The 13,623-nt window shown below is 33.1% G+C and overlaps 1 protein-coding gene across 2 annotated transcripts in view; it reads right to left on the reverse strand.

Annotated features, from left to right (window-relative positions):
* Positions 1-1,952: 1,952 nt before the first annotated feature.
* The window catches only part of PPP2R1B (protein phosphatase 2 scaffold subunit Abeta), a 28,717-nt gene continuing 17,046 nt past the window's right edge, over positions 1,953-13,623 (reverse strand). Inside the window, exons 11-15 of one of the 2 annotated variants that reach the window (XM_031961164.1) lie at positions 11,868-11,928; positions 5,210-5,364; positions 4,688-4,830; positions 4,089-4,180; positions 1,953-3,623 (exon numbers count right to left, since the gene is read on the reverse strand). In XM_031961164.1, coding sequence (XP_031817024.1) covers positions 3,607-3,623; positions 4,089-4,180; positions 4,688-4,830; positions 5,210-5,364; positions 11,868-11,928 — 468 coding nt within the window. In that variant the 3' untranslated portion in view covers positions 1,953-3,606. The remainder of the gene's footprint in view (positions 3,624-4,088; positions 4,181-4,687; positions 4,831-5,209; positions 5,365-11,867; positions 11,929-13,623) is intronic. The other variant, XM_031961165.1, reaches the window with a different exon arrangement.

A 13,623-nucleotide genomic window follows, 5' to 3' on the forward strand; every position in this document is an offset into this window, starting at 1 on the left:
TAGCAGGATTGAGGAGAGATTGCTAGCTTAGAAGATGAGGAATATAAATATTTCAGGTAGAAACAGGGCAAAAGATGTGATTTTAAAAGGGTCAATTAGATAAAAATGGGAAAAATCAAAATATGTCATTCATGCCTTGTAATATAAAGGACAGCTAAGAATTAGTAAATTGTAATGTGGGGATGACAGAAGCTTAAAAAAAGATTTAATAAAGGTGATTCAAAAAGTCACTGAGAAACATTCTACTAATTTATCTAAGCAACTTTGGATAAGCATTACTCTTCCATTAATAAAGAATGCTTCTATACAACCCTGCAGACCACAGAACTCTTTTAGAATATTAGTATGTCACACACAACATACTTATTTCACAGTAAAAGAAGTATAGCTAAAAGGAACAATGACATAAGTGCTCAATAATTGCATCAGGAATAATGTCTGAGATCAGAAAGTGGTCCTTAGGAACTTTCTAAAATTTTTTTCTCATACTCCTTGCATGATCAAGATGTCCAGTTTCACCTTGAAGAGCCCATCACATAATTAGCATCAGATGACTTTTTTAGGGGTGACTATCATTAATTATTTCAACACAGCTTTACCAGAAACTATTAATTTGCTTATTCAATACATTAAGAGGCCAGTCTGATCAGTATTATCTGCCTGGCAATAGAATAGAAATAAGAAAAAGCTGTTTTAATAATTCTGAACTAAGTTAAACTCAACCTTTTAAGGGAAAAAACATCCATGTGAGTTCCATAACAAATGAGGCATTTACACTTAAAAAAGAGTCTAGGTTGGCAGAGAAAGCTAAGTTTCTACTCTGGCTCTTTACATTAAAATGCAATTAATTTTTCAGGAGCACAAATTTCTGAGCAATCCATTATTTGTCTGTTTGGTTTAGAAAATTCAACAAAAAACTAAGCTTTGGTTTAAGTAAACAGAGGCTACTACTAGGCACAATGTTGCACATATCCATTTCTTCTTATCTTAAAAGATTGAGTACTTGGACTAAAATAATCTGCAAAGATAATATACAGAGGCAAAAAAAAAAAAAAAAAAAAAAAAAAAGATAACATGCCAAGAAATTGATGTGTACATAAAAAGGATCATATTCTATATTATATAACAGCTAACTCTCATGCCTCCTTGGGGTTCTGTGACCCTGTATTTTTAAAGGCTAGGTCAGCCTATCATAAATTACATATAGCACGTCCTACACCAAATTCAGTTAACAAAATTCAAGCCCATCAAAAGATTTAAGACTGGATGAATTCTGAAAGACTCATCACTAGAAAACTGGCCACCAAATGATTAAGTACTGATAAGTATACAAAGATGAGATCTATTTCATCCCATGCATGGGATGTTATATTTTACTATTTTACAAATAAGAAAACTGAGCTTAAAGAGAAAATGCTCAAATCACGCTAAGTAATGTGGCTGAAAAGTTAGAAAGAGTAGTTTGTTAGTGCATAGTCCCGTCCAGCCAATAAAAAGACTTTTTCACAAAAAGCACCTTAAAGAAAAAGGGCTGAATGCGAGTGCACTGATGAAACACACTTTAAAAACAGCTAGAACAGCCTAAGCATAAAAAAGCACAGGGCTTTCTGGGAGGCAGGAGGGGGGGGGGGAAATGGAATCACTTTTAACAGAAAAAGAAATGATGTATTCAAATATTAATTTTCTTTCAATTGTTTCAGATTTTGGCCTAAAAAATAGCAATCTCTGGAATATGAGGTTATATTTACAATGACTTCTACACATAAAATTACGTGATTATATTAGACTCAAATTGCCATTAGTTAAGAGTCTATCAGCAAAATAGAAATATGAGATTTTAAAAAATTAAAAAAAGTATAGACTTCTTAAAAGGCACTTTGATAATCAAATACAAATGTTATTTAAATGTTCACATAAAAATTTTTTCAATGGAGTTACGACAAACTTTAAAGTAGTGAGTCAAAACTTGATTTTATGTAATTATTTAAAAATAATACAAAGTCACCAAGAATTCTTAGTGGTTTCACAAAACCAGGATAGGTAAGGGCTCAATAAAAGCTAAAAAGTTATGAATTAAACAACTCAAAAACAAAATAACAACAAAAAATGAAACAAACCACACAGCAAGTCTCACCTAAAGAAAAATATAGTACAACAAAACATCCCTGATTCATAATTTGGGTTAGTGGAGAATCTAAACAAGCTAAAAATTTACAAATTTAAAATTATGTTCAAAATGTTTAATGAAATACAATTTTATTATTTTTCAAGTACACAAAGTAACTCAAACTAGGATAACAAAATATTGCCTAGTAGAGCTCCTGTTGGACCCACTTTTATATAAGAATGATCAGTAATTAGCACATCAAGGGCCATACAATTGAAACGAGTCTTTTTAAAGTACTTGAGAGTGCTTGAAAATAGATTGTCTTCTTAAATAGTCCAAATATGCTTCCTTCCATCTGATGTACAAAGGTAATTTGTTTTAATAAACCCTTCTATGAAATCCATCTTCACAAATTCCAAGAGGAATTAATGAGGTTTTACTGTTGATGCAGAAAAACAAATTTTAAGCTATAAAAAGACAAGACATCACCATATCAAAAAGAGAGCAATGAAACCAGTTTGAAAAGTTACTGTACAGTATCAATGACTGGATCTTAACATTATTGGAAGCAGAACCAGTTTATAAAGGAAATCCACACAGTATTAATTAAACCCGTGTTCCTTTACTCTTGAGAAATACAAAAGTGAAATTTCACAATGAAACGGGAAAAACTACTGCTTACTAGTAGGCATTAAATTTAAAGTTTCTCAGACAAGAAAGAGAATTATTTCTAAATGTATTCACACCAATGAGTTTCAATACAGTTAGGTTTCAATGTCACAACAATAATAAGCAATATGCTTCTGTATTTGGTTTCTGAATGACATGATTACAGTCAAAATCAAGCAAATAAAAACCAAAGCAACCAATACATTAAACTTGTGTTTCCACATGCCCCTTTCAGGAGACACTGATGAAAGTCACCATCATCCAGTAAAAGGAGACTTCCATTACAGCCAAATCTCAATTATCCACACAAATAAGAGAAATGAGGTATAAAATAACAGTCAATATTAAATCACATGTACTTAGTTTTGGAATGCAGTCAGAGAGATACTCAGACAAATATATAAACACACAGACACTGACTATATTCCATATCCCAGGTTCAATTAAACCCTTATACGCAATCCTCCCCCCATTTTGGTCCTGACAAGAAGGCCCCAGGAACTGGCTAGACAGAAACTGTCATGAATAACCCATTAGTGGATAATTGAGAATCGACTGTACTGAATGCTGAGAATTAGTCAGAAACCATAAGAATGGCTTAAATAATTATCTTAGAAAAAAAAAAGAAAAAAAAAAAAAACAAGTTTAAAAAAAACCCATTTCATCTTGAGAAAGTCAAGTCACTGAAATCTGATTTCTTGTAACAGTTGCTGCCATTTGCTTGGATGAGATCTTGAAGGTTTTCCTTTTTTTCTGCATCCCGTTTAAGAACACATTGACTAGAAATCTGTGATAAGAATTTAGTAAAATCTTTTCCCTCCTGTTCCTCATTATGCCAAGGCAAGAACTGGAAAATTCAAAAAGAGAAAAAAAAATTAGCAATACAGATATATGATATGATACAGGTTTATATAATAGCTTTGGGGGGAAAAAAACCATCAAAAATCATAAAGTTCTCAAACTAACCAGGTCCCTCATTCTATGAGGCTACCCAACAGTTAACATGTTTATAATTTAAAATTAAAATGTAATTATCTTTTCCTACTGTTATTAATAGGAAAAATCTTTTTCTTACCATCTCCCAGACAAAGATATACTGAACATGTTCATTATGGGAGGGCAATGATATAATATGAAGGGTCTGTCCAGCCATATTTTATCTAACAAATAGATGGAAAGACACTTCCCCAAATAACGATTAAAGCATCTTATATAAAACTTGACGTATTTCTTACTAAACAGAATTTATGTCCTATTAGCAATACAAAACATTACAAACCAAAAACAAACAAACAAAAACCCAAAAACTTACCATTTATAGCTTCCTGTGCAAAATATTTGACATCCATGTCCTCATCCTGCCCCAGCTTCTGCAGCACTGGCTTGACTTCAATATGTAATGCACTAAAACAAAACAGTATTATTAACATAAGTAACTTATCATAAAAATAGTTGCCTAATAACAGTATAAATTTGGCTTCTTTAAAAAACAGAAAGGAGAAATCTTTTTAAATTGTAATAAAAATTAACAGCTATGAACTAATTTGACTCCTAAGGAAACTATCAATATAATCGTCTTCAAAATCAAATAATTTTCTATTCTTTTTTATGGCAGTCTTGTTACAGAAAGTCAAAACAGGGATCTTTAAATGTTTTCTAAATGGTTAATAACCACCTTATGATAAAAGATTTATGGCTGGAAGTAAATGCAGAGATCTAATACAATTCCCTTTATTTTACAGATAAGAAAACTAATGCGAGAAAAGAATCTTGCCAAAGGCCAAGAATTCAACCCAGCTCAGGTGCCAAATCACTGTTTTTTCCACTACACACTTTGTCTTTGGGAAACATATTAACTTCAGTGAAATTAACATTACATTAAAAACAAGAAGTTAAAGATTAAAATCATACCTCCTATCTAGAATTGGACCAATTTTTTGTAGAGATTTAGCCACGTTAAAGCGAACATTTGCTACCTGGTCTCCTGCCATTTTTAATACAATTGGTAGCATTTGTTTAGTTGTGATTTCCTGGCCACAGGCTTCAGACAATGCCTTAAAAAAAAAAGAATAAAAGAAAAAAGAAAAACATCAAATCAAAGAAAATCTCCCAGGTGACAGTTCTAAAATTTCACAAAATTTTAATTACCAAGGTAAGAAATTATAGTAGCTAAGTTGCTGGCAAACAAATAACATTAAGTTTTTACACATGGGATGTCATTCTAAGTATTAGGTAGTATTCCAAAAATCAAAACAATTTCTGGAGCTAGAAAAGGCCTTCAAGATCACATAGTACAGGCCCACATTCTGCAGATGGAAAGGCTCAGTCAGAAGGCATTCTGAAAATAACTGTGTCTGGAATTTGGGGAAAAAAAACTTTTGAACAACTGGTTTAATGACAAGCTTCAATAAATAACATACACTCCATACTTACATTAATACAGAATAAAGTGGTCATCCTATGTAAGTAGTTAGGATCATTTGCCATTACTAGTACTTTGGGAACAATGGTATTTTGGGCCCACTCAGCACCAAATTTCTCCACCAGTTTCATCAAGTTGTTTGTGGCAGCTTCTCGAATTGCATACACTAGAAGAAATGTAAATACATTCTGAAAAGTCCATTTCTAATCAGACATCAATTATTTTATTAATAATTAACTACATTTTCTTCCACAAACACAAATTTTACTGTCTCATTATAATAACACACACTTTTAATAAGTTTCTTTGGTCTTATAGAATTAATTCTCTCATAAAACCCAAGGGAAATTGTAACAACCTTGACACTCCTCAATCAAAAACTACTGATTTGACTGTAAAGGGCTGAAACTCTAAGTTGATACACTGAGGACAGACAACTGAGCACTTAAGGCTAACTACTGATTGGGCAATACTTTATTAGCATATGCTTCAAAAATGGTCCTTCCCACTATTCTGTGGTGGTTCAATCCTTTGGTGCATACCGATTAGGGAGGTGGAGTAAGACAACCAGAATCACTTTGGTGGTAGAGAAAAAGAAGGAAGGTCCTGCGTCCATCCTGTTCACCTCTACCTCTAAAGACCAAGGACTTTTGCTTATCCTGACTCGGCTGATTCTAAGGCATCCAGGGTGCTAACTTGGTCTTCACATTTGACTACCGATTGTTTAGCACTCCGAGAAATGCAGAAAATCTAGCAAAATATATCATAAGGTCCCTGTTCCTCAAGGGACTTACTTAATCTAGTTGGGGATCACAAGATTAACAACATAAAATCACACAACATAGAAAATTCTATGTAATTAAATGCTAAACTGCATGCTACAAGTGCTATAAAAGGTCTGACCCAACATCATCAATTAAGTGACACCCCACTTTCAATCAAAAAAATCAAAAGAATCTATATGTATAAAAATACTTAAAGCAGCATTGGGTTTATTTTTGCTGTGGTCATTGTTATAGTCATGTACTAGGAATTAAGGGGCAATCTATTAATTGAGAAATGGCTAAAGAAATTGTGGTATATGAATGTGATCAAATGTTACTACCCTGTGAGAAATAATAAAAATAACTCTGAAAAATATAAGAGGTCTGATCAATGCAAATATGGGGGAGGAGCATGCTTAAGATCCAGAAATTTTGATGAATGTGTGAATTGAAATGGGGTTTTGTTTGGTTGAGTATGACTTTATTACAAAGGCTTTGGTTATTGGTATATAAGGTTAGAAATATTAATACCAAAAAAGGAAAAAAGGCCACTTAGGCATTTTTTAAACATATAGAAGAGAACAGGGGGAAGTTCAAAAGGTTGATCAACAAGTCAGAGAACTTTGAAATTAACTATGTGGAATTTATTTACATAGACATAGATATATTTTAATGAAAGCTATACATAAGACATATGGTCTCATGTACAAGCCTCTTTTTTGTTAATATGTCAAATTAAGAATAACACTTTTCTAAGTAGAAGAAAAATAATCAGTGAGAACTAGAAAAAGTCAGTTTTCACAGAAGTGAATGAGACATCATTAAAGGATGCGAAGAATGTGGATAAAAGGAGAGAATCCCAAAACAGAACACAATAAACAAAGGCATGGAGGTGGAAATGATTATGATTAACTTCTGCTAGACTGATTACATTAACCAATTTTGCTTAAAATTGAGGGATTATTTATACATTCATTGGGAAAGTTTTTTGAGAACTTACAATTAGAAAAACATTACATTAGGCCTTGGAAGAGATAAAATGAAAATAAAGAGAGTACCTATCCTTATGAATTTCCTTATGTAAATATTGTGACAGTAAGAAATGAGGTTTGTTAGGTAGAGGCAGATTATGGAAAATTTTAAAAATCATAATGATAGGAAAACAGGGAAACAGAAACACATCAAAGGCTTTTTTGAAGCAGAGGACATTATGACAGTGGTTTTTAAAGGAAGCTTTAGTAAAAATAATATCATCTAACAGCTCAAGTTGGAATAGGCAAAGACTTGAAGTCAGGAAAACTAACTAGAGAGACATAACAACAGACATTTGCACAACACTTCAATATTTGCAATGCATTTTATATACATTGTCTCATTTCATCTTTACAAAATCCCTATGAAGCATCTGTTATTGTCCAGATAAAGAAACCTGAGACTCAAAGAAGCCAAATGATCTGCTCAAGGTTCTGATTCTGGAGTCAGATTCAAAGCTAAGGCTTTCTGGACTCCCAAGTGCAATTTTCTTTCAGTGAATGGCACTGCTTTCCAGAGAATAGTTAGAAAGAATCACAATGAAGCAGGACAGTAACTGGGAATGTAAAGGGACAGACACAAAAGACACTAAGACCGGAGGGTGGTGCATCTTTGATTTCCTTCACAAGCTAATTGTACAATAATTCAGAGTCTGATTCTTTTTGTACAGCAAAATAATGTTTTGGTCATGTATACTTATTGTGTATCTAAGTTATATTTTAATATATTTAACATCTACTGGTCATCCTGCCATCTAGGGGAGGGGGTGGGGGGGGTAAGATGAAAAATTGGAACAAGAGGTTTGGCAATTGTTAATGCTGTAAAGTTACCCATGTATATATCCTGTAAATTAAAGGCTATTAAATAAAAAAAAAATAAATAAATAAAAAAATAAAAAAAAATAAAAAAAGACCGGAGGGTGGGCAGGTGTACATTTTCTTTCTGTAGAGGTAGTAGAAACCTCTGAGAAGCAAGGAAAAACTTCACATTCAATTCATGGAGCACTATCTGCCTTGAGGGCAAGCGTGACTAATACTATACAATTCATAAGAGTTTACACTGAATCATTAAGCTTTGGCAGAGAAATCCTAGTGTCCTGACTAGGGTTTGATATGAGAGGAAAGAATGGGTCAATGACTTCTGGGATTCCTGCCAGACAACCAGGGTCAGCAGATCAGGATTCTAGGCCAAGAGGCCTTGATTTGAACCCTCAAGTAGACAATTTAGTACCTGCTGACCTAGAGCAAATGATTTAACTTCTTTTGAGTCTTAGTTTCCTCTTTGTGCGATGGACAAGACTGAACTAACCTAATTCTTCCAGCTCAAGATCCCTGAAAAATAAGCTGGAAATAAAATGTAGATGGTCACTTACAAGACAACAATGAATGGCCAGTGCATGCACACCACCAAGTTATATCTCAATTCATTAAATTGTAGTCTATCCTTTATTTCTCTTGCTATTTTATGTCACATTACTAATTTTTAATGTGTCTCAAAAAGGTATGAACTAAGTGAAAATGAGAGGGCAAGCTCTGAGAAGATGATTCCAAGTTTTATAAAGTTCTGAAGAGGATAAAAACCATATGATGGGGACAGCTAAATGGCACAGTGGATAAAGCACTGGCCCTGAAGTCAAGAGGACTTGAGTTCAATCCAGTCTCAGACACTTAATACTTTCTAGCTGTATGACCCCGAACAAACCTAATTGCCCCTGCAAAATAAAAATTAAAAAACAACAACAATTATATCATGTCTTATATTTTCTGGTATTCCCAATAGAAACATAGTGCTACATATATAGGAATATGTATAGGAATACAAATGATATCATATATGATATCTGATACTTTATGAAATTCTAAAGACATCAAGCAAAATTATCAAAAAAATTAAAAGAACACCTTTCTCCTTTAAAAATCAACGTGGATGCAAAGGGAACAAACCACCATACTCAGATTATAAAGACAAGGACAAAAAATGGAAGAAAGGGATAAGTAACAGAGAATGAGTACGAAAACATAAAATAATACCATAAGAACTCTATCAGGAATGGTTTAGTTCAGAATGAACTGAGACTGATCTGGAAAGCTAAAGTCAACAAAAAAGTGTTTGTTTTTTTAGCAAAAGAAGAGGATCAAAGAAGACACGGACCTTTGTTTGGGGTGAATGATGCAATGATAACCAACAAGAGAAAAAGAGAAGGCAGAGATGTTTAATTCCTAATGCATTTCTTTCAATTTTCTCTGCCAAAGAAAATAGAACAAAAGTGACTAAGAAAGAGTTGATACTCAAGATATATAAAGAGATAGTCCAGAATAACTAGTTGATCCTGGTAACTAGCAACCATCCTAAGGTCTGGCAGATGTTACCACTAAGCCACTGTCAGTGATAAGTAAGAGAACAAATGTCCCAATTTCCAAAAAAGGAGACTAAATATGTCAGTAAGTTGGGCACAAAATATTGACAAAATTCCAGACACTACTGAAGGAAAGACTAGTGAGCACAATGAAAAGGACACTGTGACAACAAAGAGCCACTATGACTTCAAGGGCAGGTAATGCCAGATCTCCTTTGTTTTTTGTTGACCCGTTGTTACTAAATTGATGGAAAATGCTATAGAAAGTTTACTATTCATTTTAGCAAGACATTTGGATAGTTAACAAACGATCCATATCCTGAGTATTACCATGGATTTTGATAATGATGATCTGAACAGTTTCTTCTTCTCTAGCAAGGTCACTTAGACCAAAGTCCCAACAAAATAACAGTAATATTTCACTTAAAAAGTTAAACACAATCCAAGATGTTATCTCCAAAACTTATTTTGCCAATGAAAATAATGTAAATAAATAAAAATTATAAATAATGGTCCTCTAGAAGAGAAACAATCTTGGGACATTTCATTGACTCAGGATTACTTTTCAAACCAATGATTGTTATCTCTGCTTCTACATGTTATAAAAGCAAAGGAAAAAAAGGATCCATATTAGTTGCAGACTAGTCAGTCAATAGCCTCAAACTAAAACTGGGGGAAAATAATCAACAGATTTTGATTGCACAGGAGGCCATTTCTGTGGAAACAACAAGGAATTTAAGGTTATTCTAGGACAAAAGAAGTTAAAGTAGCTTTGTTAATCACTGGAATAATTACTGAGAATACATATGCTCACATGTGCAATATACATATGCATGAATATGTACATGCATGTGAACATATATATAAATATATACACATTTATATGTATAAAGTACACACTGATAGATATATACCTATCTCCCTTTTATACTTTTCTCTCACTCTTATTCTTTTTAACTAAATACCCCCCAAATATTCCAATATATTTTCTCTCTTACTAATATAGACATTTCATTTAGCTATGCAAACTGCAATATACCCATGGCTGTTCTGTCCTATACAAGTCTCTACGTCCTCTTATAAATTCAGCACAGGGATTCACCCAGCATTCTAGATCTCTTCACATTGTCTAGATAATAATGAAGAACACAAACTGTCCATAGCATTCCCTCACTCTTACTATTTGACCAACCCTTGATTTTCCTGGTCATCAGTTATCTGATGATTAGCTTTACACTGCTCCCACTGCATGATTCATCATTTCTGTGTAGCAATCTATTCATGCTCAGCATATACTTATTCACTGTCCTTTTGGAGAGCCTCAATATCAATTCTTAGGCATCTACAATATTCCACAATTCAAAGTAGGACCTCATCTCCAAAGAGTATTGGTATTAAAAAAAAAAAAAATGAGCCTTTTCAAGAAAAACAATTTCTTCAAAGTACTCTGTAATCATCCAAACCTCCTCTTCTCTTCAACTTTAGATCTACTTCACTATCCATTTGCAGTCTGTCCCAGATAATGATGGACAAGCTCTATTAATTGTTCAACTACTTATGAACTCTAAATATGCCTGCCCATAAGTAACAAAAACATAATCACGCAAGTGCCATTTTTTTTCCCATTTCATACATATAAACACAAAGTCCACATACAGCCACAAAAGTATAACATTGTCTGACTACTGGGTACTTCCAGAGGACAACAATCCTTTGTCTCTTCCAATGGATGGTGTAAAAGTTAATGCCACTAACATACTAGGAGCCATCTTTTGCTCACTAAACTATTCTACAGTGGGTTCCAAACTAATGATAGTTTTCCCTTTCATTACGAGTCTATCCATTCCCACTAGTAAAGCAAAGAGCACTCCTCTAGCCATGGATGTCACCAGAATCCCAACTATTAATTATTACTATTTATCAGCTAGCCCCACCTCAGGAGCCTTTTATTTTGGGTCTAGCAATAGTGGTACCACTACTTTTTCTAAAAACAAGAAATTTTCCCCTATTCTTTGTCTAAGACTCAGCACCAAACTAAGTCTCCCACCATTAGATTCACAAAGTGAGAATATTGTTCATCTTCTATACAACTTTCTCTGACTTAAAAATGATCCAAGTAAGTTATTTTCCCATTTTCTTTGCCTATTCCCAAACTCAATTTAGTAACTATTAATGATAATACTGAAGTAAGTTGAGGTAGGAAAAGAAATCTGCCAGTATATGCATATAATTTGGATACATCTGAATGTTAGAGGGAAAATGTGAAAGAATTATGATGGATATTAAATAAGAGAAAAGGGACAGAGAACATGTTCATCTACCTCAAAGGAAAAAAAGGGGAAAATATAAATCAATCATTTCCATAGTCAAAGGAAAATTTCTTTAATCAAAGCCATTCATCATGATGATCACTTTGGGGTTTCTTTCTAAAAAAGAAATATGAGTGCCTTAAAACTTTTTAGAAAAAGCAAAGAAAATTTGCTTTTCATAATCTGATTATGCTGAATTTCTACTTACCATGATCCACAAGCCAGGCCATACACAAAGAATTCAGTTTCTCATCAAAGAATTCCACACCCTATATACAAAGAGGTCAGTTAATATGCAACCATTCCAAGCCAAGAAATAAGATAATCTAATTACATTATATCAAGTTGTGATATGGGAAATTTAAAGTACAACCAGTCTGGGATTTGGACAGCATAGGAGATTTACAGTTTGGAAATTCATTCCTCCAACACAGCTCACAACCCATAAATTAGTCAGTTCTAAGGAACTGCCCTTGATGCACAAAATTAACTGACTTATCTAGGGACACACAGCTAATAAATGTCAGATGTAAGATTTGAACCCAAGTCTTCCCGATTCTAAGTCCAACATGCCTTGCTGCACATATCTTACAGGAAAAAAAAAAAGAAGAAGAAGAAAGAGGAGAAAGGAAGAAAGGGAAGAGGGAAAGAAACTGGAAGGGAGAAAAAAGAGAAAGATGACATATAACTATATAATGAAAATGATACTAAGGAGAAATCATATTGCCAAACAAAAGGGGTGAAAAATAGTGATAGAAAAGGAAAAAGAAATGAGCAAAAGAACTCAGGTTAACTTATGAAGCACCTTTCAGAATCTATTCTATAACTTAGTCTAGAGGGTTGCCTGGTACACTGACAGTTTAAGTGACTTTCCCAGTGACAAAAGCAGTATGTGTGAGAGATGGAATTAGAAACCAAGTATATCTGACTTCAAAGTTGACTGTCTAATGGTTTGCTGCTTCTCTGAATCAATTACTTTATTTAAAAAGTAAAAATAATAATAATAAACAAATTTACAAATTAGAAAAAAAGTTTAGGAAAAAAAGTGTATTTAATACATAAGAAATTGTGGGAAATGTTCTATCTCCCTGCTACAAGTCCACTGAAGGGAAGCAAGTAATGGGAAAATTGCCTTGCTATGGGATCAGACATTGAAAGGAAATGTCACCAAATTTTTCCTTTATGAGATCCAAACCTCTATAAAACAGTTGGCTCTTGTTTGTGGAGCTTGAGGAATTATAATAGACTAAAGCTAGATTTCTAGACAGAAAGCGGACAGGTGTAGTACTGAGTCTCAAAGGATAGATAGCCCTGAAAATTGGTTCACTTTAAAGTTTAATAAGATAATCTATCATTAGTCACATTTAAGGACTAAATACACCAAAATGAGGACATGACTCTTGAGAAGTAAAAAACAAATCCTAAATGTGTCAATCTGAAAAGGAGAGAAAAATAAATCATTGTTAGCCCTAAATTAATAAACTCAAAATATCCTAACCTCTTCACAGAGGTTCTTGGTTTTTTTGGTTTGATTTTTTTTTTTTTTTTTACTATAAAACTCAAGAGTATTTTTTTGAACCAGATTATCTGGGATGTGTGTATATTACACAGACACAATTTTTCACACACACACAAACACAATATCCAAGACTGAAGTCATTTATAAAGGAAAAAGCTCATAATTTCTACTAAAAACAAGAGAACCTGGAAAAAACTCATAACCATCAAATATGGCCATTAAAAAAAAATAACAATATAGTATCAATATTTCCATAACACTGGTCATTTCTCAATTCTTTTTTTTTTTAAAAGATAATCCCAATCAACAGCTATGTACAGTATGACAAAAAGATTCTAAACAAAGATCAAAAGAATTTATCTTAAAGTTTTATTTTGAATCTCCATTCTATCATAAAACAAAATTATAGAGTTCTAGATTTGGAAAAGAATTCAGAGATCATACA

The sequence above is a fragment of the Sarcophilus harrisii genome, chromosome 3 (assembly GCF_902635505.1).
Source record: "Sarcophilus harrisii chromosome 3, mSarHar1.11, whole genome shotgun sequence".
NCBI lineage: Eukaryota > Metazoa > Chordata > Mammalia > Dasyuromorphia > Dasyuridae > Sarcophilus > Sarcophilus harrisii.